Source organism: Dipteris shenzhenensis, chromosome 5 (assembly GCF_047967505.1).
Source record: "Dipteris shenzhenensis isolate YYH24624 ecotype China chromosome 5, Dip_SZ_1.0, whole genome shotgun sequence".
Lineage (NCBI taxonomy): Eukaryota > Viridiplantae > Streptophyta > Polypodiopsida > Gleicheniales > Dipteridaceae > Dipteris > Dipteris shenzhenensis.
In genome coordinates this window covers 48,565,295-48,593,218 of record NC_141600.1, presented here as the reverse complement: position 1 = coordinate 48,593,218, position 27,924 = coordinate 48,565,295, and the positions used below count along the sequence as shown (strand labels likewise).

The 27,924-nt window shown below is 43.5% G+C and overlaps 1 protein-coding gene across 3 annotated transcripts in view; it reads right to left on the bottom strand.

Annotated features, from left to right (window-relative positions):
- Positions 1-27,924, bottom strand: part of LOC147902124 (uncharacterized) — a 90,344-nt gene that overhangs the window by 3,736 nt on the left and 58,684 nt on the right. For all 3 annotated transcript variants that reach the window (XM_087374803.1, XM_087374801.1, XM_087374802.1), the window contains 2 exons: positions 2,675-2,769; positions 2,443-2,527 (listed from right to left, as the gene is read on the bottom strand). In XM_087374803.1, coding sequence (XP_087230929.1) covers positions 2,443-2,527; positions 2,675-2,769 — 180 coding nt within the window. The remainder of the gene's footprint in view (positions 1-2,442; positions 2,528-2,674; positions 2,770-27,924) is intronic.

Genomic DNA, 27,924 nt, shown 5'->3' with positions numbered 1-27,924 from the left:
TCAATAACTTCCACACCTCCTTTTCTTGCAACAGTGTAGCATCTATTTCAGGTATGTAACATTGGTACCTCTTTTAAGATTCCCTAAAAAATTCGTTAAAATTATAACTTAAAAAAAAAAGCTATATTTTGCATAGTTAAAAACTAAAAGCTTATAGAATTTATACATTTTTCAAGCATCATGCCTATAAATTAAAAAGGTCCTCCACTATATCGCAAAATATCTTTCAATTTTCTATATTCTCAAAGTCTTAAAGATTTTTCCTTCTTGTGACCTTTGCATTTTTATCAAAAAATATCTTTTATTATCTTAACTTATTGCACCTAATAGCATGTTCTACTCATTATTATCCAAACGAGACTTTTCACCCACTTTTTAAATCACATAAAGAAAGAATAGAAAACTTTTATTCGAGTGAGCCAAAACCTTTAAATTAATTGTTTTTGCTGCATGTATATCTGCAATTTCTTGCTAAACAACCTCTTCCACTCCTCTTCCACTAGTTGTGGAGGTGGTAAGACCATGAAAACGACTACAAACATGGATACATTTCGACGATTTTTCAAAAATCCTAGATGGGAAAGCATGCACCTGGCTCTCGGTCGATGATATCATCAACCTGGTGCACGTTTGGTCTCATAAGATCCACGCAATTGACATAGTCAAGCACACCAATATGATTGATGCAATCGCTGGCTGACTGACACTAAAAGCAGTAAATTCTTTCAAACGGAGGCATGGAGACCATGAACAAGAAACAAAGCAAAGAAAATAATGATCAGTAAGGTGACACTGAATTTCTATTCTCTAAGGCAGAAACCCCACCAACAATAACTCAAAAGTCTTGCACTACAGGACCATCTCTTTTGTGCTCCAAAAGCTTAAAGCAAGGAAATTGCTACCGAGGTAAGAAACAGCCAAATAACGTAACCACAGACCACAGAAAGAGTTAATGTGCCCCAAGACTATTCTGGTAATCTCTATTTGGTATTCTTTGCTAAATTAACTTATTTCTCATAAGCTCCAACTGTTATTCTTTCAAAAGGAATGAAAGTAGAAAAAATAAACCCAAATAACTCCATGTTAATTAAGCCTAAAACAGAGAACACAGCCTCCAACTATGGCCAAGCTACCCCTATCATAAGCCTTCACAAAGTGGAGCACAAATAGACCTTACTAAGTCTTCTGGGCAGAGAATGTGCCAAAAGCGAAAATACTTCCCACATTGTGATGGTTATAGACATTTTATTTGATTGTTGCTACAATCTTAGGCAGGACCAGAGCTTAACAGTTTGGGGTATAAATGAATATTAAAAAAAGGTTCATAACTCTGCACCAAAGATGCTGAGAGAAAAGCTCTGAGGAGGTCAAGGCCAATCACTTAGAAGGTTTACCTGGGATCAGCCAAATGTACAAGCATAAAGCATCTATGCACTATCCAGTCTCATTCTTGCTAGCATCAGCAAAACTACCAAAGTATCCCTCAAGAATACAAAACGTCTACCATAATAATCAGCTAGGCTAATTACAAAAGATAGATGTCTCACTGAGGAGGTCAAGGCCAATCACTTGAAGGAGGTTTACCTGGGATCAGCCAAATGTCAGCTAGGCAAGTACAAAAGATAGATATCTCAATCCTTGTGAAAGTGATATAGGCCTACTGCCTCAAAGACTCTCCACAGCATGTATCACCTCCACCAGAAATCTGCTCAGTAGGAAAAGTATGCATCCTATTCTGATCTCCAAGAGCTTGTCTCTGATATTTGATATTTTACAAGTAATGGACAAGTAGTTAAAAATTTCTTAAAGATGGGTGCAGCAAAGTAAAATGTTGTGTGACTGTATTTTAATCTGACTGTTCCAAAGATCCTATTGGGTTTACAATTGGGATCTAATGAAAGCCATTAATATTTGAAAGAGCATTTGTAGTTCTTGAAGACTGATGTGACAAGAATCTTTGTCAGTGAAATATACTTTTTACAAAAAAATAAATGTTCTAGTATCACAGCATATTCTTTCTCAATATTCTAAGCTGATGTGGATACAGAGTCAAAAGTTCATGAGCAGTCTGCTGACTGCTAACTTGAACACAGGCCTAGCTTTTCACATGTCTGACTACAATACAATAAAATACACTATCCAAAATGACAAGGCCATCTGATTGTGCAGTCAAGTGACTATGCGCCCATCAGCACATGCAGGTCTACCCACATATGCAAGCATAGAATCATGGAGGACAAGAAGCAGCAGTGAAGAGTTGCTTGCCCTAAAAACAAATGGTTTGAACAGGGCCCAGGCTACACAAACTGAAGGAAGGCCACAGCAACAAAGACACATACAAACCTAGCACTTCTAGTTCAATGACAGAACCAATAAAATTTATGTGAGAATGCTTATATCTCTCTGCTATTATTTCCAAAAGATTATGGAGCGAATTTGTACCATAAGTCGCTCTTTAAGCCGTCTTTCCACAAAAAAAGTTGTCCACGATGATGCCCATGAATTTTCCAAAGGTGCCACTCCGAGCCTGAGCATGATAGGCCTTTTCAAGTGCCATTCTCACAAGTGATAAATACTGTTTTATCATATGCCATTGGCTTGCTCAATTAACAAGATATATTACAAGCATATGAAGAAGTCATTGGAAGGCCCTCAACCTACCAGATATTCTTACCTTGTGTTTAGAGGAAAACCAAACAAAGCTCCAACCTCAAATTGATGCAGTCTAGCCAAATTCTCTCCAAGAGCTTCTTGGCTTTTTCTTTGCAACTGTTTCATCAATGGAATTTGCAATATTGAAATTGGGCAAAAGAACAATGATTGCACATACCCATCACTCTAAATTAAAAGCCCATGAATGACAAAATAGTTCATCTGGAGGGCTTAATGTGTATCAAATCATGAAATGTTTTAGGGCAAATGAAAGCTGATAAGTCTTCCCTACATCAAAGAGATTGAACTCCGATACCATGATAGCCCACATGCCACTGAAATCTAAGTGCCAAATGCAATAAGAAAAAATATATAACAGCGTCTAGATAATCTCCTTTCATACACATAAGAATTTCATTTTTAAAATTCTCTCTCTCTCTCTTTGTGAAGAAATCTTTTATTGCTGTAAAATAATTACATTCATAGTTACTTCGAAACTGAAGTAACTATTACTCAACTAAAGATCTCAGTATAAGCTGTATACACATCTTGATCAATCAAACGAGTCTGAACACAATCATAGAATGATTGCTGCAGAGATCGTTTGAAAAAAATAAAGGATGAAAAAAGGGGATCACCAAAGACTCTATGATTTCTGTCCATCCATAAAGTCCATAGTGCCCATATAAAAAATAAATAAAAACCCTGTCTCGGTGGATGAAAACCAAACAACCAGAAAAGCCTGCCAAAAGTAGCAGTAGGAAATCTCGCTCGAAGCCTCTATCGGATGAGAGCGATGAAGGTGCAAGTATGTGGACAGAACCAAAATATGTGTAGCACAGATTCAGTGGGGTGTAAGGATCTGTGACAAACAGCCAGAGCAATATGTCTGTGTGCAAGTAGCTGGCCAGATGGAAAAATGCCAAGCAGGACTCGCCAAAGAAAAAGCTGTTGTCGAAGAGGGACGTTGTAATGCCAAAGGAGACGCAGCCTTTTTCTCCACCACTTTAGTGGGCGATCCATATGCCAAACAATATTTGCTCTGTCAGAAATCCAAGGCGGAAGTAATAGCACTTTATACACTGATGGCACTGTAATATGTAAGAACTTCAAGGGACGGGCTGAAGAGTAAGAAGAGCGTAAAATCCAATCCTCAAGCCTGTTCTGAAGTTCCATGCGAGGTACTGGCAAAAATGGTTGAAGCATTGCTGAAATCCGATGCCAGAGAGGACGATAATGAGCTCCCAAACCGTATTTGCTGGCAGCCATGGAAAAGGATAAAAGTGTGCCATCATCCTGAAGTACATCTGCCATAGAAGTGATGCCTTTGAATGAGAGAAAGTAAGAACGTCTTGGTTCTTGAATGGCCAAAGAAGGGTGGAATACTTTAGACCAATAAATATTCTCAGCCCTCAAAGAGTTTCCCGACAAAGAGTCTTGGCCATGCCATTCCAAGCGGGATAAGATATGTTTCCAATCAAGAAGCAGGCGAGAAACAAAAGGGCAGCCTCTAATCTTGCCTTGGATAGAGCCAAATATGAAATCCCACGGAGTGGGCTGCCAATGCCCAAATGCAGAAGTATGAATATGTAATAAGAGAGAGCCGATCATTAAAGCCCACGGCTGATCTCCTTGCATAAACTGCAACATCATTTTTCCTCTGTGAGCAAGTAAATGCATGTGAAAATTGAGAATGTTCAGACCCCCGTGCATCTTTGGAGAACAGAGACGATGCATAGAGAGTAATCTGAGACTTTTCTTGCCATTTTTAGCACACCAGAAAATTCCCATGATAGCTGACATAAAGGAGTTCATCTCTACCTTAGTGAACATAATGAGAGGCAGATAAAACTGTATGTATGCTATCAAAATGGATTGTGCGATTCGCAAATGAACATGTAGTGGCCAAGTTGCAAGCTTCCAATATTCAAGTTTTGCCCTCAACTTTGTCAACACCCAATCAGTTTGTTGGGAACGGGTGAGTTCCCAACCTAGAGGATAGCCGAGATGTCGAATAAATTGAGAGGCGGGGACAATTTCCCCAGGCCACAGAAGACTGTGCCATTCATGTTCATGCAACGGCAACAATTTTGATTTCTAAAAATTGACCCGAAGACCAACAGCCAATCCATATGTAGAAAGAGCCTGCATAATCATGGGCAGATCACTCCGAGTATTTTTTGGAGTAAAGAATGAATCATCAGCATATGCTTGAGCGATCATGTTGCGACTGCCAGTAATCTCCAAACCATGCAACTGGTCAGTGTCCAAAAGGTGGTCCAGATATTGAAGCATTGGATGAGTGGCTATTGCAAAAAATAAAGCACTTAGGGGACATCCTTGCCTAACAGAACAGCTAAGAGTCCAGGATGTAAAAATATCCCCTGAAAGTATGCAGGCAGCTTTACTATCTTGATATAGCCAAGTGATAACTTGTTGCATTTTTGTGCCAAATCCCAATGCGTGCATAGTCGATGAAATAAAATCCCATTTAACCGTATCAAAGGCTTTAGCAATATCAACTTGCAATAATAAAACATCTTGCTGCGTGTATTTGGCATATTCAATTCCAACATAGGCATTAGCAATGTTATCTGTGATATGCCTACGCGGGACAAAGCCATATTGGGCAGAATGCGACCCATCATGTAAAAACCCCTTTAGCCGATCGACAATCATTTTTGTAGTGACTTTGTAAATGACTGGCATAAGGGTGATAGGTCTCCAGTCTGCCAAAGATTCACAGATTTGTTTTTTTGGAAGGAGTTTAACAACACCTCTCTTCCATGCGTCTGGCATTTTCTGATTTTGCCATGCAGAATTCACCATATGCAGCAATGTATGCTTCAAAAGAGGCCAATATTCTAGAAAAAACTCAACCGTAAGACCATCCCATCCTGGAGATTTCCATCTTCCGCAAGATTTTGATTGCATCTGACAGTTCCCTCTTAGTAAAAGGTTCCTCCAATTCCAAAGCTTGAGTAGTGGAAATAATAGGAGAAACATGCTGTAACAGCAAATTTCGTGCAGCCAAAGCTTGCTGTGAGGGAGGAACTGCAGAACCAAATTGCTGAGAAAAATGTTGCAAACAAACAGAAGCAAGCTGTGACCTCGAGGTGGTCCATGATCCATCAGGCATAAGCACCCTGCAAATTTCTGTTTTTAATCTTCTCTGATGCAAGCTTTTGAAAAATTCTTTGGAAGAGCAGCCTTTATCTGTAAAGGCTCTTTGTCTGGCTCTAGTCTCCCATTTGGCCAGTTTTCTATGATCATTGAGTTGAAGACAATGTCTGGCCTGGCATAGTGTTGTTTGCTCATGCAGGGACAATGAACGAAGATGGCTGAGTTCAGTGAGGTCCTGACAAGTAAGCTTGGCCTGAGCAATAGTTTCCCTCAGAGTCTTCATGTAAGACTTGCCGTAACTTCTTATCACAACTTGCATTTTGGAAACAAAAGAATCCCAGGCATCATCAATATGAACATGGCTGCGAGAAGACAGAGAGTGAGATGCTTCAGTAACCACGGCCTTGAACACAGCATGTTGCAAGTAGCTATTGTTCACGATGAAATGGCGCCTTTGTGGCAATCTATCATCTGGCATATCATGAAAGGATAACCGCAACCATAGAGGTGCATGATCTGAATGCACAAAGGCATAATCAATCCACATTTTGCATGTAAAATCCCCATTTTGTTGCGAAGCTACACTATACCATCGATCCAGACGTGCCTGATAAGAAGAAAGAGCATTATGTTGGAATGTTTATCCAGGTGACAAAGGCTGCAATTCCTTCCAAAGGTCCACCAAATCCAGATGCATCAGTAATTGTGACCATGCATGCCTTTCAGGGGTTAACATATGAGTATGTCTGGAGGTATTGTCTCCCTGTTGAGGAGCATTATTAAAATCCCCACATATAAAGGCATGATATCTCCATGGATATTGTTGCATGGCTTCCCAAATTTCAGTTCTTTCTCTAGAAGATTGAGGTGCATAAACAGAGGCAAATTCAAACACCTCTCCTCGAATAACGCATTGAAGAACAAGCCATCTGCCTTTGTGGTCATTTAAAGCAATAACTGGTTGGAGCTCATGTTTGATCAAAATGACCACCCCTGAGAAAGAGTGCTCTCCAGCATAGAAAATGTCATAGCCACAGTAGTGTCCTGTCTTTCTTGCATAGACATGTTGGTTATGTTCTTGTAATGCCACTATGTCAGGCTGAAATCTATTGATGTACAGCCACACTGTTTTCCATTTCCTACTGTCACACATCCCCTAGACATTGAGTGTAAAACATTTGATATGAGCAGACATATTTATAGATATTTATAGTAATATAACAACTATGTATAACAGCAAATTTCATGATGTCAACCCTGCATTTCTATCTCAGGGTCAATGCTTCTCCCCTGAGATGAAATATCCACTTGACCCACATATAGGGTTCACTTATTCTTTTGTACTTAGAGTTCTTTTGGCTTTCACAACTAAGAAGAGGAAAACTGTTTTTAGCCTCCACCTTTGTGTATATTCCCCATTGTGTATGTGAGAAAGCTGCAAGTGAGACTCCTTTCTTCTCTCCCACTCTCTTCACATTCATTCTCGTCCAATGAATTTTTTAGGGATGGGGATGGGTGGACGATTGTTGTGGGCATCAAGTTAGAAGATTTCGACCTGAGAGTTAGCTGTGTGTGTGTGCCGAGATTTTGACGTGAAAGTTGGTTGTGTGTGTGCCGAATGGGTCACAGGATAGGGATAAATGTTGGGCAACCACTGGGTGGTGGGTGGAGATTGGAACTTTGCAGAAGATGTTAATGACCGAACACATTGAGGTAAAGCGCCTCTGGGATTGGAGAAGGATGCTTGGGTGATCCCAATTCCTGTATTGACCTCTGGGGTGTTTCCACTGGAAGACGCACCATTCCAAGTACGAGGGGGTGGAAGTCTTCTAGCAGAAATAGCTTTTCTTGGACTTTGCCATCCATCAATTGGAGGTTTCTGTCCTTTTGTCGAGGGTTGAATAGCAGGAGGTGAATGTGAAAAAACATTCCCATTTGAAACCACTGCAGCTTTGCCTTTATCATGAATTCCAGAAAGCTGTCTACTACCTTTGTTTTTATTTGCAATAGAAGTAGGAGCATCCTTGGTAGGCATTTGAACCGGTAAAACAGCAGGAGGCATTTTATGATGATTCATTGGACACTGTGAAGCCATGTGTCCAAATTTTTTGCAGTCAAAACAAGCCCCTGCAAATAATTCCCATTTCAGTTTGTAAAAGGCACTTCCCATATCCACATTATTCACTGTGACTAAATAAGAGTCTGATGTGGGATTATCAGTATCCCAAAGAATGCAAAATCGATTTGAATTGCCATTAGGCCGTGGTGGGCAGACCACTTTGCCTAAAGAAGCTGCAATTTTAGGCAAGAGTGAGGCCATGCATTGTGGGAAGTCTACAACTTCCACCCAGACCGGGCATCTATGTCGGATTAAAGCCTGATAATCCCTTGTGGGAGACCATGGCAATACATGCACCATTTGTTGCCCAAAAAAAAGAGGCGAATGTTCCAAAAGCATTTGTCTGTGTAGCTCATCCACCATAATAACTTCAAAAAAACCCCTGGCTGCATAGTGCACTTTGCGAACAAACGAGCCAGCCAGTGTGCGAGTCAACCAGTTGCCTATCTCTATAGCAGGTGGCATCCGGCCAGGAAAAAATAAAATTACTGCATTTTTAGCATATTCTTTGACAGGATCCACAATTTCATCTACTTCCACCATGAGGCCAACTGATGGAACTGAGTCTTTCCACTCTTTCCTCGTGTTTGCAAATCCTTCATGCATGACATCGTAGACCAGTTGGGCCTCAAGAGTATCATGTACCGGGTCATGCTGACCCTCAGCCTGCTTTTGCTTCTTGCAGTGAACCAAACGTTCCTTTTGAAATGTCTTTTCATAGGAATATTCAGCCATAGCTTTGTAAAAAGTGGAACTCAAAAAGGAGATACCTGTAAAGTGGTAGTGGAGGAAAAAAACCAGTCCCAAAAAAAGCCCACAGGAAGCCCACAGAGAAGAGCAAAAGAGTATATTTGTAAGAAGAAAGAAGGGAAAGAAAGATGTAGAGGCCAAGATAGGATAGAAAACAGTTCTGTAGAGGAAAAAGAGAAAAAAACCAGCAGAAAAACCCCAAATGAAATATATTTCAGAGGGAAATAGCAGATTTTGGCGATGGGAAAGGTGCAACAGACCCAGAGACTGAAGAGGAGAGAGATGGGAGCGAAAGCCTTCAAGATCAGGGCGTGGCTGTAGTCTGGATGCAAAACCCTGCGCAGAAAACAGACCAGGAACCAGAGATGATGCAGGAGCAGCAGGCTGCAGCAGGCGAAAATGGCCGTACAGGCCGTACAGCTGTACGGAGGTCTGACGGGCTGTATGGCAGCTTATGTCTGCTCCAAAAGATCGGGTTTAGGGCGTTGATGCAGCGCAACAGGGTGCTGATGCTCACGGGCTGGTTACAGGATGCTTTCGGGCTGATCTGCAAGGGCTGGCTCCTCTCTTCTCTCTCTCTCTCTCTCTCTCTCACACACACACACACACACACACACACACACACACACAACTACCTCAAGAAGATACCACAAGTGGACTGGGACCCAGATGTTATTTGGATTATCCAGCAAAAGGGGACATAGATACAAGTCTATCACAATGACAAGGCAGCAAAGATCAAGATTCTCCAATAAACACATGAAGATATGGATATCTCAGGAATTCACTCCGACTCAGCTCAAGATCCTTTGAACTCACTAAAGTGAAAGAAGCTAGGAAGGTAGGAAAATGTGAAGGATAAGCATTGATGTGACGATCTGTGATGTATTTTCTTTCCCTATGCATTAGATCTATGGATGGTGGGATGAACGGGGACGCTTGCAGAAGGGTATGCCCTTTCGACGGGACACTTCCTATGAGGCACAACCCTTCCCAAGAGACATATACTATTGAAGAGACACTACCATTGTAATGTACCCTCTCATCAAGGGTCACACCCTTCACAACAGGTACACACCTCTTCATGCACATACACTTTGGAGTACACACCTTCTCATATGTGACTCTTTACTCTCTATATAAGAGCGGCCCAACTATATGGATGACACACTCCAGACACTCAAGCAATACAAATATTCCTTGTTCTCTGCTCATTCAATCTCCTTAGCACATTTCTAATAATTGTGAATATACGATTTCTTACAGTGGTATCAAAGCAAATCTCGCTCCTGCCTGTAGGAAATGCCCCTCCCCTTCTAGCACCTATCTGATACCTCTACTTCCACTACACGCACTGTTGCATGGAAGAGATGGAGAGATGTGGTAATTAAATTTTCACCCGCTACCCCACATAACCTTTTAGTGGCCTCTCTATCCACCTCACATCACCACATGATGTGAATGGACACGACCAGACTCGTGTCCCTTCGTGTGCTTGGGCTGTCCCCGACCAAGGGACACACCTTTTCGCCCAACGGAAGCACAATGTCATGAAGAGGCCTACCAATTCACTCAAGGGGCACCTCCTGGCCTGAAATATCACAACTTTTCACCAAAGGACACACCCTTTCATGAAGGGTCACACCTCTTCACTTGAGGGTTTTCTCTCAACTGAAGGGACATACCCCCTCACACCTGGGATCGAACCCGTTCGCAAAAAGTCAACCATTCATGAAAGGAATGGAAGCACAATGTCATGAAGAGGCCTACCAATTCACTCAAGGGGCGCCCCTTGGTGTGAAATTGCACACAACTTTTCACCAAAGGATGCACCCTTTCATGAAGGGTCACACCTCTTCACTTGAGGGTTTTCTCTCAACTGAAGGGACATACCCCCTCACACCTAGGATCGAACCCGTTTGCGAAAAGTCAACCATTCATGAAAGGACATACCTTTTCCCGAAGGGACACACCCCTTCACGAAAAGACATCCAAATTCCAAGGGTTGCCCCCTTTCATGCCAAGCACCTAACCTTATAAAAAGGGACCTAGGGGGGCCTAAAAAGGCACACCCACCCTTTCACCCAAGGCTTACCCTAGGGTCAACTGGGGTTACCTTTAACCCATGCCTTAATTTTTGGCAAGCCTAGACCCAAAGCAGTTATTTGGAGCAGCAAAATGAATCGCAATTTCAAGTGCGCCTCTTTTTGCTGATTGCACCTCCCATCCTACACAGAATTTATGCCATATCTGCCCCTACCCAGCCGATTTGTTTGTTTGCAGTCCACCTGGATTTGCTCGGCACCCTTTGCTGCCTTCCATCATCAACCAGGCCACCAAGGGTCTGCATCAGCTCAATGCTCAGGCCCTGCCAGCACGATTCACCAATATTCAGCGCCTCTTCTCCTTCCTGCAAATTGCCTCTGCCAGCGCAAATTGGGCCTGTTTGCCTTGAAATCAGCCGCCTTCTGCCTGCTCTCAAGTGCGCCTCCAATCTGCTGATCCTATGCCATGTTTTCAACCTGCCCTTGTGCAATCTGCTGATCCTATGCCATGTTTTCAACCTGCCCTTGTGCGCTTCTGCTCGCTGAAACCTGCCTCCAGAATTGGTTTTTGGTCTACATAGGACAGCAAACCCTAATTTCGAAATTTGGAGCCTGACATTGTCCTCAACTACCTCGACATCAGGGCCCTCCCCATTTCACAATTGATGTTCTATCCTCTTCAGCCCGGATCCCAATCTTGAAACACGCCTTTCAGCAATGCAACCAATTGGCAGATCTGATCTCTGCCAGGTGGATTCTTTCCATGTTTTCTAAAGACTCTCTTTCATATTTATATTTGCTGCCCATTATCACATTACACCCTTTCTTAAATCATGGAAACCCCTCGTAATGCCCCTGCCCCTTCAACGTCACTTGAGGCATCTCCCATCACCCAATGTCGAGTACGGATTGGACAACCAGCCCATTTCGGGGCCTTTGCATTGTGGGTCTTTTGGGTCACATGCCCTTCTACCGACTTGGACCACATCCTCTGTAGGAACAAGAATGGAGAAGAGTTGTAAACACAAGAGAACAAGAAGTGAACACAAGTGAACTCTAACTGAAATGTTCAACCAAATGAAGTACAAGTACTTGGTATATATAGTCCAAGTACTACAGCACACAAAAACTCTAAAATAGACTAAGTCCCAGTTTATCCTACACCACCATATCATTGTATATATCTCTACAAATCCCCCCTTAATGATAAGGCTGAAATGATCTGGAATGATCTCAAAAGCACCTGCACTACCTTAGAGTACCATAGTTGCACAAATTCATCCACATGTGGATATAGCAACCTATGGGAGTACAAGAGAAAACAATGTCATTTTACAACCCCCCTTGACATTGTTTGAATATCTCGTATCCCCAAGCCATGTTAATGTTGTGTGAAGAGAGGCGTTGGCAGGCTTTTAGTGAAGATATCTGCCACATTGTCCTCAGTGGAACAATATGTGAGATCAATGAAGCCATCTGTGATACAATCCCGCACATAATGATAGTGATTTTCTATGTGTATCATGCGAGCATAAAATACAGGATTGTTTCCAATAGCAATGCAACTCTGGCAGTCACAGAAGATCGGAATTACGTCACCATCTTGAGCATGATGCAAGTCATGCAGAAGCTTCCTTAACCACATAAATTCCATAGTGGCTGAATTTGCAGCTTTGTATTCTGCTTCACTGGAGGAGAGAGACATGTGGTCTTGCTCCTTACTAAGCCATGAGATGCAAGCTGAGCCCAATGAGAGGCAATAGCCGGAAGTGGACCTGCGACCATCGATGTCCCCTGACCAATCTGAGTCGGTGAAGCCAATCAGAGAAATGTCACCATCTGAAGCATAATGCAGCCCATAGGTAAGTGTACCCTGTACATATTTGAGAATCCTCTTGTCTCATGTGTAGTCTTTACGATGAATCACGTGTCATGGGGAAGTTCACCAATATGCCAAGGGAAGTTCCTCAACTCCCATGGTGAGGAGCAATGTAAAAGATTCTTGTCCACAGGCAACTTCCGAATTGTTGCAGTGTGTGACTCCATGAGAGGACGAGGGGGAGGGGTAAAGGGAGAAGAGAGGGGGAAGGGGAAGGGAAGAGGGGAATGAAGAAGGTGGAGAGGGAGTGGCAATCACAAAGGATAGGAAACAAGAGAACACTCAAGGCAACTCATGGAAGAGAAAGAGAGCTTGTATTGCCAAATGTGTGACATACAACAACGAAGACCAAATTCAAACCTTTGGCCTTTTGTACATTCCACCTTTTGAAGGGAGGCCCAACCCTATTCTTCGTTACCTCTCTCTCTTTTTCTTGCTTTTACAAGGCACTTGGGACCACATGGCTCCAAGGTGGATTTCTATGGTCTTCGTTTCATCCTCTCCCTATTCTCCATGCTATCTTGCAAAATATATCACTATTAACCTAGTGGTTAACATGTCCCTCTTTGTGTTCACAATCCATCCGTGGATTGAGAGTGGTTCATAATGTCAAACTTGAGGGCATTGTTCCAGTGGCAATTGACGAGTCTTTGGGAGATGTAGTGAAATGGATGAAGAGGCAGCCAAAAGTGTGTGTCATACATTTCTTCGAAGGTCTAGATACAGTTCTCCGTCTTAAATTTCTACAACAACCCCTTCGAATATTTTGTATGCGACATAGAAATCCCCTCTTGGGTTTGCCAAGATTCAATGCCAAGACAGTAGTGTAAGAGGCCCAAATTTGTTAGGTCAAAAGTTTGACACAATACGTACTGCACTGCTGCAATTTGCTGCAAATTACTACCAGTGAGTATGATGTCATCGACATAAAGGAAAAGCATGATTAAATCTTATTTTTGTTGCAAAACATATGAATTTGGCTCTATATGAGTGTTGACAAAGCCCTGGGACAACAAGAACTGATGTATCTTATGATACCATGCACGAGGCGCTTGCTTAAGCCCATACAAGGCTTTCTTGAGCTTCCATACCTTGTGCTCTTGTCCTTGAACAACAAACCCCTGGGCCTGATGCACATAGACCTCCTCCTTGAGATCCCCATTGAGGAAGGCGGTCTTGACATCCATTTGGTACACAGACCAACCATAAACCGCAGCAAGAGAGATGACAGAGTGAATGGTAGTCATCTTGGTAAGCACAGCAAAAGTCTCCTCATAATCTATCCCCTCTTCTTGTGCATACCCCTTGGCAACTAAACGGGCTTTGTATTTCTCAACCGTACCATCAGCATGATACTTTATTTTGTAGATCCATTTGGTGCCAACCACATTCTTGCCAATGGGCACATCAACTAAGTCCCATGTAGCATTCTTTTGAATGGATCTAATCTCAACTTCCATGGCTTTCTGCCATGCCGGAATAGCCTGAGCATCCTCAAAGCATTGAGGCTCACTCTCAGCTTCTATCACTTGGGTCATGAGAGCAAAATTCACCTGCTTCTTAGAATTCTGAGTACTGGCCCTTGTTCTCCCCAATATAGGCTGATCTTTAGCATCAGCAAGTGTCAACCTAGCCCATCTAGGAACTGACTTCTCAGCTCTTCCGCTAGGAATAGCATTTGGAAGTGCGTCGGGAATAACATCCTTTGCACGGCGCTGATAATGCTTCCAAATATTGGGCTGTCCCTCCCCATGAGGTTGCTACAAATCTGAAACATTCGAGGAAAAAGAACCGTGGCAACCCTACTGGAGTCTGAGAGGTAGAGGGAACATCAACTGGAGAACCCAAATAAGCATCATCCTCAAACTGAATGATGTCCAGAGATGTATCATCATATGGAGGCAACTCCTCACTCATGGTCTGCATGCTATCATGCTCTGCAAACAAAACATCTTTACTTATGATTACTTTCCTTGTGGTTGGATCATAAAGCCTAAATCCTCGACTTCCAGAGTTATTGTCACCACAATGTAAATATCCTAAGTCAAAGTACAGTTGACCATTTATTTGATCATAATTAAAGAGTTTTATATGTGTTAATTACGGTCAAAGAGTTATTTTAATGGTCAAAGGATTGACTACGGTCAAAGATACTTGACTCTAGTCAAGTAAACCTGACTGCGGTCAGAGAGTGTTGACTTCGGTCAACAAGACTTGGCATGCGCCAAGAGGGTTAACCCCGGTTAACCAAGATGTGCCAACTCCGGTTGGAGAGACTTGGCTATAATTAAGGCGCCTTGACCCTTAGTCAAAGCTCTTTAATTATAATCAAGAGTGTTGACTCCGGTCAACCAGAGAAAATATATATATATTTATTTGTATATATATTTGTTTAGATGTGCACATGTGTTTAGTGGGGACGCCCACCGTGACTAGGATTAGTCCACAGTGTGTTATTTGCATGCAAAGCGCTAACAATTAATGGGTACCATGGTGGTGCGCTTTAATTAATTGTTGCAGGTACTAGGAAGGATTATTTTTCCTAAGCGAAATGGGAGCCTGACAAGCATCTAGGAGGCGGTTCGTGTGACCGAGAGCTTTGAAGACTCCAGAATGGCCCTTAGAGGCTTGTAATAGGTTTTAGTCTAGATTTTAGACAAGTGGCATGTTGCCAATTTGAATGGGGCTTGAAGCTCTTGTAAAAGGGGAATTCTTTTCATGTTTTAAAAAAGAGAGACTTACGAGACAGCTCTAAGCTGAAGCTGAATTTCTGTAATAGATTTTCTGAAATGAATAAAGACCTTCGGGGGGGTCCAGCCCGACAATTTGTCCTGGGCCCTAGTGTATGTTCAGAGAGGGAGTGAGGGAGAGCCTTTGGAGCATGTAATTCCGTCGTCGACGTGAAGTTATTGCTGTTTATCCACTCTCAGTGCTGTTTCGTCAAGTATTGGTTGTAGTTATAGCCCACAAAGATGCATTTAATACTTTTATCACCAAGTTTGGATCGATTTTCAGCTGGTACCAAAGCATATGCAACAGACCCAAACACTCGCAAGTGATCCACCTTCGGCTTGTACCCATAAAATGCCTCAAAAGACGTCCTATCAACCAATGCTTGTGTAGGGCAGCGATTCTAAATATATGTGGTTGTAAACAATTGACTCACCCCAAAATGTTTTTGACATTCTCTTAAATTTCAGCATACACCATGTCATCTCCATGAGAGTCCTATTTTTCCTCTCTGCAATCGGATTATGCTGAGGCATGTCTGGCACTGTTTTGTGATGCTGCTTTATCCCATGCTCTTTCAAGTACCCTTCAAAAGCATGTGAAGTATACTCTCCCCCATGGTCAGAATTAAGTGTTCCAATTCTAGAATTGGTTTGGTTCTCAGCCAATGCTTTGAACTTCTTAAACCAATTGAACACTTCAGATTTGCTTTTCATGGGAAACAACCAAGTGAACCTAGAATAATCATAAATGAATGTGACATAATACCGATACCTTCTATGGGTTGTGACATTCATTGGTCCACAAACATCACTGTGCACAATCTACAAGATCCTTTGTGCTGAACCTGGATCATTCTTTTGGAACGGTAGGCGATGTAACTTTCCAAGAGCACAAGCTTCACACAACTCTTGAGCGCGCTGCTGTAATTTTGGCAATCCTTCAACCATATTATGATTATGCAAATATGCCAAAGCTTTGTGATGTGCATGACCAAACCTGGCATGCCATAAATTCCCTGGAGTAGAAGAAGAGACAGCCATAGCATGTTGATTATAGGGCTGAGCATCAAGCTTATAAAGACCCATGCTGGCCTCATAAGAACCTGTAGCCACAATCTCATACCCTTTCTTTGGATCCTTGATCCTATATTGATCATCCTGGAATTCCACAAGCATGTGCTGATCATGAGCCATGGATGAAACGGAAACAAGATTTTTCCTCAAGTCAGGAACATACCAGACATCACGGATATACTTTTTCTTTCCTGAATTGTCCTCAACCACAGCCAAACTCTGGCTCAAATACAATGTGCTTCTGCCCCAAAAAACAGCCTGTATCTCAGCCAAACAATGGCTCACAATGCAATAGCAAACTCTTGCTCAATAGGCATCCAAAAGTGCATCAACTTACAGCCAACACTTGGCTTCAAAAACATGCAACAGCTGAGCAATGACTTGCACTCAATGTGTAGCCAAAAATTGTGCCGAATGCACTAACACCTATGCAATGCAATCTGCAAGACACATGTGCAATGCTATCAGCAAGAACCAACTGGGAGAGGCTGAAAATGAGCTGAAGCAAGGATCTCAAGCTGGAGCTGGAGCAAAGCTCGAACCACTAGGCTGAATCCAGAGTTGGAGATGCGAATGGCGAGTTGGAGAGACAATGGGCAGCAATGTCGAGGTGTACGGGTGTACGGATGACGAGGTAGTCTACGGAGCTGTTTGTAGGTGTAATGGGTAAAACCCCAACACAATAGATCAAAACTCTTCCATGTTGCCCGAAGCAGCTACAGAACTTCCGGTATCCAAAATTGCTTGGGAAAAATGTGCGCGCGACGCAAAACGAAGTCGCTCAGCTGAGGAGTGCTTCCTGGTGTAAAATCTCACAACAAAACTAAAGCTCGAGATCACACAAGCTCGTGGGAGCTCAGGACAGCCAAAAGAGAAGTTGACCAGACTCCACAACAGTAGTGCAACAGGAGCACGCGGGAGAATAGGGAAGCAAGTGACAGGGCTGAAGGGACTAGCTCTGATACCACATGTAGGAAAAAGAATGGAGAAGAGTTGTGAACACAAGAGAACAAGAAGTGAACACAAGTAAACTCCAACTGAAATGTTCAATCAAATGAAGTACAAGTACTTGGTATATATAGTCCAAGTACTAGAGCACACAAAAGCTCTAAATAGACTAAGTCCTAGTCTATCCTACACCACCATATCATTGTATATATCTCTACATCCTCTACCTATTGCGTGAGGCACCTCAACTTCACTACTTTCTCAACATGGTCCTAGCTGTATTTCACGAGACACGTCTATACCCAGAACCCGATATTCCTCACGAGTGAGTTGTCTACGTTTGGAGGGACATTTACCCCTCAGCTTCAACATCTCCAGGGTACTATCCACCACCTTCAGCTCCCAGATATCCTCCCAAGATGGGTTCCCCTTCCCTAGTCCAGTATTTGCATTCTAAAGGCACTCGCTCTCTTGGATATCCCTCTCTTCCGATAGCAGCTCCATACCCTCTTCCGGATTCATGGACTCTGCATCTCCTCTCGAGAGTAGTAACACCCACATTGACATCACCAGTGTTACCTCCTTCAGGACCTCCCCTACCAGATTTCCATGGGTGGTTCCATCCTGCCTCCCCTTCCTCCCGCTATGGTACAAACTAGAGCACAATCTATTGTGCTCTCCTCACAGGGGCCTCAGACATGTCGGACCGCTCGCATCCAGAGCCTCTCCCGTGGTAATCGAACTAAATCCTAACAAATTCCTTGAAGCGACTCGACATGGCGAAGCACTACTTCAACTCCATATTTTCCAACTTCAAGACAACATTCCAGATCTGGTCCAGAAAGCCGGCAGCTTCAGGATTCGCGCAATACATCACACACAGAAGATGATGCGGCGCCACCCAACAACTATGTGGACCTGATTCCACCAGAGGTAGAAAACGTTGAGCTTTGTGCCCTCCACCGTTTACTTCAAGCTTCAAAAACAAAAAGACTTGACATAAAACTACCAGAAGCCTACACTAGTCAAGGGAATCGTCGAACAGTTGACCAATGGCTCGCCAAAATGCGCATGTATTTTGACATTGTCGACCTCACTGAAGGCAAGAAGATTGCATTGGCAGCCTCACTCCTCAAAGATACAACATTTCTTTGGTGGCAATGACACTTAAAGGACCGAGAAATTGTGCTCCGTAAGCAATTCATACCTACCAATGAGGACTCCCAAGCACGTTCAAAACTTCGACAGTTGGGACAAACTAGATCTCTGTCTTCTTACATCTCCCAGTTCACCACATTGGTGTTGGAGATCGGACGGTTTGACTGATGATGATCGCTTCCATGCTTTCATCTCAAGCCTCAATCCCTCATTACGCATTGATGTCCTAAAAGCAAACATCACCACCACTACTGGCGCTATTGCTCACGTAGAGCGTATTACAGATTTCTAGAAATACAGGGAAGCAGGGTTCTAACAAATCACAGAACTCTACATCAGCCAAGGGTTCGCGCCCTCAGGATAACTCAATGTTTACAAAACAATCGGGTAATCAAGGTTCTCGACAGTCTTAAGATCCCAACAAATCCCAGAAATCTTATGCTAGGTCCCAAGCACTCCTCAAAGGATCGTGCCTCTTCCTCTTCGCAAAGCAACGACTATCATCAACAACACAAACGTGAGGCCTCGTGTAAGAAGAACGGCTCTAGCATAAAAGGACTTTGTATGGCGACCATAGATCGTTCAACTATCTTAAAAGACCCAAGCAAAATTCAAATGGAACCTAGCACTTTCCAATTTGAAGATGCTACTCCCGCACAAGACGAGAAAGGCAAAGCTGTTCGAGTGGTGAATACCATTCACATGAGCCTTGCCAGCAACCCCGATCCTTCCCCACTCAAGGACTCTGCATCCAAGGATCGATTCATGGAACAACGGTCACTATCCTCATCAACTGTGGTCATTCTCATAACTTCTTAGCTAGTTCTATGGTTGAAAGACTTCGGTTGACCATTAGTCCTAGTTCCCAGGACTATCAAATCGAACTTGTTAATGGAACCACCTTCTTGTGCAACACTAGGGTCAAAAACTTGGACAAGTTGAATTTTGACATCATGCCCCTTTCCCGATACAATGTCATCCTCGGACAACAATGGCTTTATGACTATGATCCATCAACCAATTTTTGCAGCCATACAATTCAGTTTGTCCACCAGGGAAAACATATCGAGTTAACTGGTTCCAAGGATGCTCCTTCAAGACCAGTTGCCTCCGCCCTGTAAGTTAAGAAGTGAGTTCGTATACATCAAGTTAAAACTGCACTTATGTTGGTTACGGCAGTTGAGGAGACACCAATAACGGATTTCCTGAGTACCTCAACCAATCCTTTTACCATCCTTATCCTGACATTTTTCCACAAAAATCGCCAAGCTCACCATTAAAAAAAGTACCCATTGGCTCATATCGATGACATCTTCGATCAAATTCTACACACAACACACTTTTCAAAGATTGATCTTCGCTCGGCATATCATCAAATCCGCATACGTGAAGGTGATGAGTGCAAGACAGCTTTTGGTTTGGCAAACTTCTACCATACAAAGGTCTACCACTTTTCCGAGCTTGCAGCTCCTATGTCCGAATTATTGAAAAGCATGCCAGTTTTTCAATGGCTTCCCGAAACAGATTATAGTTTTCAACAGCTCAAGCAAGCACACCTGTTATGGCTATTGCTGACCCAAACCTTCCGTTTGAGGCCATGACTGACGCTTCCAACATCGCTACAGGAGCATTCTTGATGCCGGATATCCAAATGATAAGGAGTTTATTCCTATTGTTCATGCCTACCGCTCATGAAAACATTATCCCATGGGAGCCGACTCGATTGTAAAGACAGATCATCACTCTCTAAAGTATATCTTCACTCAGTCAGTATGAACGCTCGTCAAGCATGCTGGTTGAGTTTCTGGCCAACTTTCATATGATCATTGAGTACATTCCAAGACTACGCAATGTAGTTGTTGCAGATGCTCAGCAGGTTACCCCTAGCTTCTGCTATGGTGATCTCTACACTCTTTGTGGATATTCCGAATTCTTTCAAAGGAAAGTATCTCCAAGATAAAACCTTTGGCATAGCAGTACAAGTTCTTTCCAAAGATCAACTGTCTACCTTGGAACAAAAGATTTTCTCATCCTATTCTTATGATGACAACCTTCTGTATTATCAAGATCGCGTCTGTATACCACATGACAAGGATGTTCGACGTCTTTTGTTAAAAGAACATCATATAGTTCCTTATGTTGTACATCTTGGCATCAACTACTTGCAACCCGATGAAGACTTGCAGCAGTATCCTGACATATTACAGCAATATTTTCAGAATTTAACATGATATTTTCTAGACTAGCTCATTTTCTCCACCAGGGTCTCATTTTGAGTGGGAGGGAGGGATGTCACGATCTATGACATACTTCCTTTCCCTATACATTAGATCTATGGATGGTGGGATGAACGGGGATGCTTACGGAAGGGTATGCCCTTTCGACGGGACACTTCCTATGAGGCACAACCCTTCCCAAGAGACATATACTATTGAAGAGACACTACCATTGTGATGTACCCTCTCATCAAGGGTCACACCCTTCACAAGGGGTACACACCTCTTCATGCACATACACTTTGGAGTACACACCTTTCCATGTGTGACTCTTCACTCTCTATATAAGAGAGGCCCAACTGTATGAATGACACACTCAAGCAATACAAACTTTCCTTGTTCTCTGCTATTTCAGTCTCCTTTCTGCTCCTTGGCACATTTCTCATAATAGTAAATCTAGTATTTCAGACAATTGGTTAGAGAGTTCAAATCTAAGCCCAAAGACTCTCAATCTTAAACTGGTGTAATGAAGGTAACACTATGATTGCACTAGAAAATAGGTATGATCTATAATAATTGTTAGCTGCTTTATGTGCTCTCTAGAAGATGCCTTGAGCACTCCCTCTCTCCTCGAAGATGTAGTAGTTTCTTTTTTTCATGTGTATCTTGTCTCATAGGCCCATGAGGTCAACGAATCTCTCTCTCTCTCTCTCTCTCTCTCTCTCACTCTCGCTCTCTCTCTAGCCTCTCCCACTGTAACCTTACTCGTGAAAGACAGCAAAGAAATACTCTCTTCTCTCTCTCCCTCTCTCTCTCTCTCTCTCCCTCTCTCAACAGAGACACTAGGGCCCAGGACAATCGTCGGGCTAGACCCCCCCAAAGGTTTTTTATTACTTGAGAGAAAACTGAGTACAAGAGTTTAGCGTGGAAGCTGTTCTTACCAAAATCCAAACATGAATGGATATATATTATATGAGCTCTAAGGCTCCCCTTCTTGGCAACAAGACACTTGTCAATCTTCTACATTACTTTCCTAATTACATGCCACTAAGGGCAACTCTGGAGTCTTTGAAGCACTTGGTCACACGAACCACCTCCTAGACTCTTGTTAGGCTCCCGTAGCGCTTAGGAAAATAACTCTTCCTAGTACCTGCAACAATTAATTAAAGCGCACCACCATGGCACCCATTAATTGTTAGCGCTTTGCATGCAAATAACACACTGTGGACTAATTCTAGTCACGGTGCGCGTCCCCACTGAACACATGTGCACACATAACAAATATACAAATATATATATTCATTCTCTGGTTGACCGAAGTCAACACCCTTGATCATAATTAAGGGGCTTTGACCAAGGGTCGAGGCATCTTAATTATAATCAAGTCTCTCCAACCAAAGTTGGCACAACTCTCCAACCGAAGTTGGCAAATCTAACCCTCTTGGCGCATGCCAAGTCTCGTTGACCAAAGTCAACACTCTCTGACCGTAGTCAGCTCTGTGGTTCTCTAGTTAACCGCAGTTAACCCTCTTGATAATAAACCAAGTCTCCCCGACCGAAGTCAGGTTTACTTGACCAAGGTCAAGTATCTTTGACCGTAGTCAATTCTTTGACCAGTAAAAGAACTCTTTGACCATAATTAACACATATGAAAACCCTTTAATTATGATCAAATAAATGGTCAACTGTACTTTGACTTAGGATATTTACATTGTGGTGACATCCCCTCGGCTTCTATTCAGTTGACCTCAACTGAAAAGCTTCCTTGTAAACATCCAAAAGCTGTGGATGACCAGACAACATGTCTTCATCCATCCACTTGGCATCTAATGCCGTATAATTCTTGAATTTTACAAGATACCTGTAAAACTCCTTGCCTTGAGGGCCTTTGCGTACAGTATGGTACACAATCTGCTCTGGCTGAAGGACCTCCTCCAGCTCATCCACTTCTGGTGGATCCTCTAATACTGGTTCTGTAGGCTCTGGCCCCTGCAATTTCTTTAGAAGACTCACATGGAATGCATTATGAATCCTCCAATGCTCTGGCAATGCTAACCTGTATGCAACTTCATTTATTCTTTCTGTAACCCTGAAAGGGCCATAGTACCTGGGAGATAACTTTGCATACACTTTCTGTTTGCCTTTAAACTTACGGAGGCTAGCTTTCTCGAACTTCAAAAGTACCCAATCCCCTTTCTTGAGATCTAGCTGTCTCCTATGCTTGTCTGCAGCCTTTTTATGCTTCTCTTAAGACCTTTCAATTACTGTCCGGACTTGGCTGTAAGCTGTCTGGAGGTCTCTCACAAACTGATCAGCTGCAAATATTTCATCCTTGGTCCTCAAGATAGGTGGCAGAATCACCTTCCCATAAATGACCTCAAAGGGGGCTTTCCCTGTAGAGCTGTGTACTGTATTATTGTAAGCAAACTCTACCAATGGTAGGTACTTTTCCCAGTCTGAACCTTGGTCACCCACATAGCATTTCAGCATATCCAATGTTGTAGAATTTGCTACTTCGCTTTGACCATCTTTCTGGGGATGGAAAGAAGAAGAAAAATTCAGATTCGTCCCCATGTTATCAAATAAAGCCCTCCAGAATAGACTGGTCATTCTGGGATCTCGATCACTGACAATGGACTTAGGCATACCATGGTGCTTAAAGATCTGTGCCATGAAAAGCTTAGCCATATGATCTGCCTTTATGGTTTTGCGAACCAGAATGAAATGAGCTTGCTTGCTGAATCTATCAATGATAGTCCAAATCCCATCATCCCTTGACTTTGATCTTGGTAAATCAAAAATAAAGTCCATTGTAATACTTTCCCACGGTGCCTCCGTGACTTTTGCAGTAACTTTCGAATTCAGTCGATGTGAACTCTCCACCTCTGTCTGATCTCAGCTTCTTCACCTTCCTCCCCGATTCTTTCTCGACCATTACATGCCATTCCTTGAACCTACTGAAAGCCTCGTCTTTCGTCTTTAGGAAGTATATCCATATCCTTCTACTCTAGTCGTTGATCAGCGTCATGAAGTAGAAGGAACCACCCAAAGCTTCCGTCTCCATCTTTCCGTAGAGGTCTGTTTCAACGAGCTCTAGAGGAGCCTTTGCCCTACTGGCCTCTTTAGGAAAGGGCTGCCGATGCTGCTTGCCCATCATGCAAGCTTCACATACATCGGGCAGATCTGAAATTTCTGGTAGGTCTACAATCATTCCACTTTTATACATTTCCTTCAAAGAACTAAGGTTTAGATGACCAAACCTCTCATGCCACAGCTTAGTGTTCTTCACATCCGCTCGAGCATTGAAAGCTGAGAGTTCGTAAATGTTATTGCGCCGTGTACCTTTACCAACGACCTTTCCTTGAAGATCCAGGATCTGTGCACCATTCTTATCGAATTGAACTTTGAGGTCCCGATCCGTGATCGCAGAAACGGACAAGTTCCTCTTGATATCTGGCACATAAAGAACATCAGACAACTGTTTTACAACTCCATCTGACTTGAGAGTGATCGTACCTTTTCCTTTTGCTGGACATTTTGCATCATTGCTGACTGCTACCATGATGTCATTCCCTACCGGCTGTAGAGAGGTATACCAATCCTTCCGACTGGTCATGTGGCGTGATGCACCACTGTCAATGATCCAAGGTTCATCCACAGGTACATGAATTGCCTCCGTGCAAATCTCCTCAATTGCGATGAACAGCTCTATTGGTACTGCCTGCGCGCTGTTGCTGGACTCTTTCTTCACTCCGTTCTTCTCATCTGCAATCTTCTTTCGGCACTCATTCTGCTTGTGCCTTGCCTTGTTGCAATAGAAGCACTTGATCTTCTTCTTTCTCTTTTTATCATAAGAAGAAGATGGGTTACCAGAGTCCTTATCCTTACCTTTCTTTGATCCGGTCCAGAAAGCCGAATCTTCTCCAGTCCTCGTCTTTTGACGCATCTCCTCCTCCAGAAGCATCGCGCTGAAATTCTCAAAGTTGAGGGGCGGATTTCTGTTCTGCGTATTCAGCGTCGTAACAAGACCATCGTACTTTGGTGGAAGAATGCGTATGCACCTTCGTGCTAGATTCTCGCTGGTGATGGTGATGCCAATCGCAGTCATCTGATCATGCAGATTCTTCACCCTGGTGACGAACTTCTCTACTGCTTCAGACTCAAACAACTTCTCGTTCGCGAGTTGAGTCTCCAGATTCTGAATCCGCGTCTAATTCGTGGTCTCGTACTGATTTTTCAAGACCGTCCATGCCTCCTCTGCTGTGGTGACATGTTGAATTAACGCCATGACAGAATCACTAACACTGCAGACAATAGAACACAGTGCATCTGCATTTCTTCTTGTCCACGCAAGAATCTCATCCGTAGTTGGTACTATCTGTTGTCCTGCATTGGCTGGATCCGGTCTCGGAACCGGCCTCACGTCCACCCCAGTAGCAGTGTCCCAAAGCTCATATGCGCTTAGAATGGTCTTCATCTTGAACTTCCAGAGAGGATAGTTAGAGCCGTCCAACTTTTCGCTTTCGCCGAACGGTGGGATTCGTAGTCTTGCGGGCTGGGCCATCTCTCACAATCTGCTCGCAAACAGAAACACACTACCAAATCTTCTTGCTAGAGTCCAGGCTCTGATACCATGTAAGAAAATAATACAACGTCTGTGCTCAACAGATAACAGGATCTCGTACGCAAGAGAGAAAACAAGATAGTATGGAGAATCAAAAATTGATTACTGTAGAACTGATACAATAGATGGCGCTGCCTCCGAACCGTGCGCTCCTGTGAAAGAATCTTCGATGGCATGCCGGAAACAGTAGAAGATGGAGGCTGGATGCTAAGGAATCAGGGTTGCTATAGCCAGTGATGAAATGGGCTTCACGGGCTTGCTCTTATATAGCCACTAGTCGTAGTTGGTTAAGCTCAATTGGGTGGCTGACCGAGTCCGCCCAAAACGGTCGACTGTTTAAGAGGCAGAAATCCCCGCCACATACATCACAGCAAAATGGAGTAGCAAAACGCAAGATGCGCGTCATCTACGAAATGGGCCGGAGTATGATGAAAGGGAAAGATTTGCCAAAGACTTTCTGGGCTGAAGCATGTAACACTGCAGTTTACATCCTCAATCGTAGCTACACGAAGGTTGTGAACGGGATGACTCCACTGCAGGCCTTTTCTGGTAAGAAACCTTCAGCTGCACATTTTAGAGTTTTTGGATGTGACTGTTTTGTGCATGTCCCTGATGCTAACAGGACCAAATGGGAACCAAAGAGCCGGAAGTGTATTTTCTTGGGCTACAGTGTAGAGGCGAAGGGTTACCGTCTCTATAACCCTATTACCAAGAAGGTAATTGTAAGTCGCGATGTGGTCTTCTCAGAACAGCCGTATCAATTGGAGGAGGATGCTTCCTTCCCAGACAACCAAGACCAGGATATCCATCCAGTACCGCCACCAACAGCAGACCGAACTCCCCCAACGGTGCTTGGGAGGATTCAAGACAAAGAAGATGAAGAAGAGCCTGCAGAACCACAACGGCAACGGCCATTCCCGAAGTGGGTAAAGCAGCTTTTGGACGGCAGAGAACCTCCAGCCATTGAAAAGGAACCATCCGAACACCGCCGGTCCAAGAGATTAGAGGAGCAAAGAAGGGCGCAGGAACACCTGGTCAACTATGCTTTGATGACAGAAGTGATCCGTGCTGATGAACCCAAGTATCTTGAAGAGGCACAAGGCGATGATAGGTGGATGGAGGCTATGCAGTCGGACTATGGCTCCATAATGAAGAACAACACTTGGGACCTTGTGGATCAACCACCAAAACGCAAGGTAATCAAAACCAAGTGGGTGTACAAGACCAAGTACAAGTCCGACGGCACGTTGGATAAGTACAAGGCTCGGCTCGTGGCAAAAGGATTTGCATAGTGTTTTGGCTTTAGCTGCCCAGGGAAGTTGGCCCGTGTTTCAGATGGATGTGAAATCTGCCTTTCTAAATGGAGATCTCAAGGAGGAGGTATACGTGGAACAACCACCAGGTTTTGAGATCCTCGGTTCAGAAGGTAAAGTCTGCAAACTGAAGAAGGCACTTTACGGGCTGAAACAGGTCCCACGAGCGTGGTACCAGCGAATTGATGCCTACTTTCTGCAAAACGAGTTCAGGAGGAACCCATCTGATGCAAATTTGTATATCTTCAGAGAAGGAGGCAGGTGTATGATCGTGGTCCTTTATGTGGACGACCTTGTCATAACAGGGAACCATGAAGAGAAGATCTCGCAGACGAAGCATTTGCTAGGAAGAGAGTTTGAAATGACATACCTCGGACTGATGCATTTCTGTTTGAGGATTGAAGTTTGGCAGGAGCCGAAACAGATCTTCATTTCACAGCTGAAGTATGCTGGAGAGATACTGAAGGCATTTGGCATGGCTGAGTGCAAAACAGTTGGTACCCCTATGGAGGTTGACGCGAAGCTCTCAAACGAGGATTCATCACCACTGGTGGACGAAGTGAAGTACAGAAGGCTTGTGGGCAGCTTGATCTACCTGTGCAACACACGGCCGGACATCAGTTTTGCGACTGGTGTACTAAGTAGGTTTTCCAATAAGCCCCGGGAGAACCATTGGAGGGCAGGGATGCGGGTGCTGAAATACATCAAAGGCATACTTGATTATGGCATCACCTATACCAAGGGCAACATCTTGACCGGATTCTGTGACTCGGATTGGGCAGGAGACATGGACAGCAGGAGATCAGTGACAGGGTACTGTTTCTCACTTGGATCTGGAGTTGTGTCATGGGTCAGCAAGAAGCAACCCACAGTTGCTCTTTCTTCTACCGAGGCCGAGTACAAATCTGCATGCTTTGCTTCTTGCAAGGCAGTGTGGTTGAGGAGGATTTTAGGGGACATGGGTGCAGTGCAGAACAAGCCTGCAGAACAAGCCTACGCAGTTATCATGTGACAATCAGAGTTGCATGGCAATTGCAAAGAACCCGGTGTTCCACGCTCACACAAAACACATTGAGATTCAATATCACTTTGTACGCGAGCTCATCATGGATGGGGAGGTCGACTTGGTGTACTGTCCAACTACAAAGAATGCTGCGGACATCTTCACGAAGGCTCTTGGAAGAGACTTGCTGGAGAGGCATCTTCATCAACTTGACATTGGGCCAAAAAAGTAAGTTCACTTGCGAGTGGACATTGAGGGGGGGTGTTAGATATCAATGCTCCACTCTCG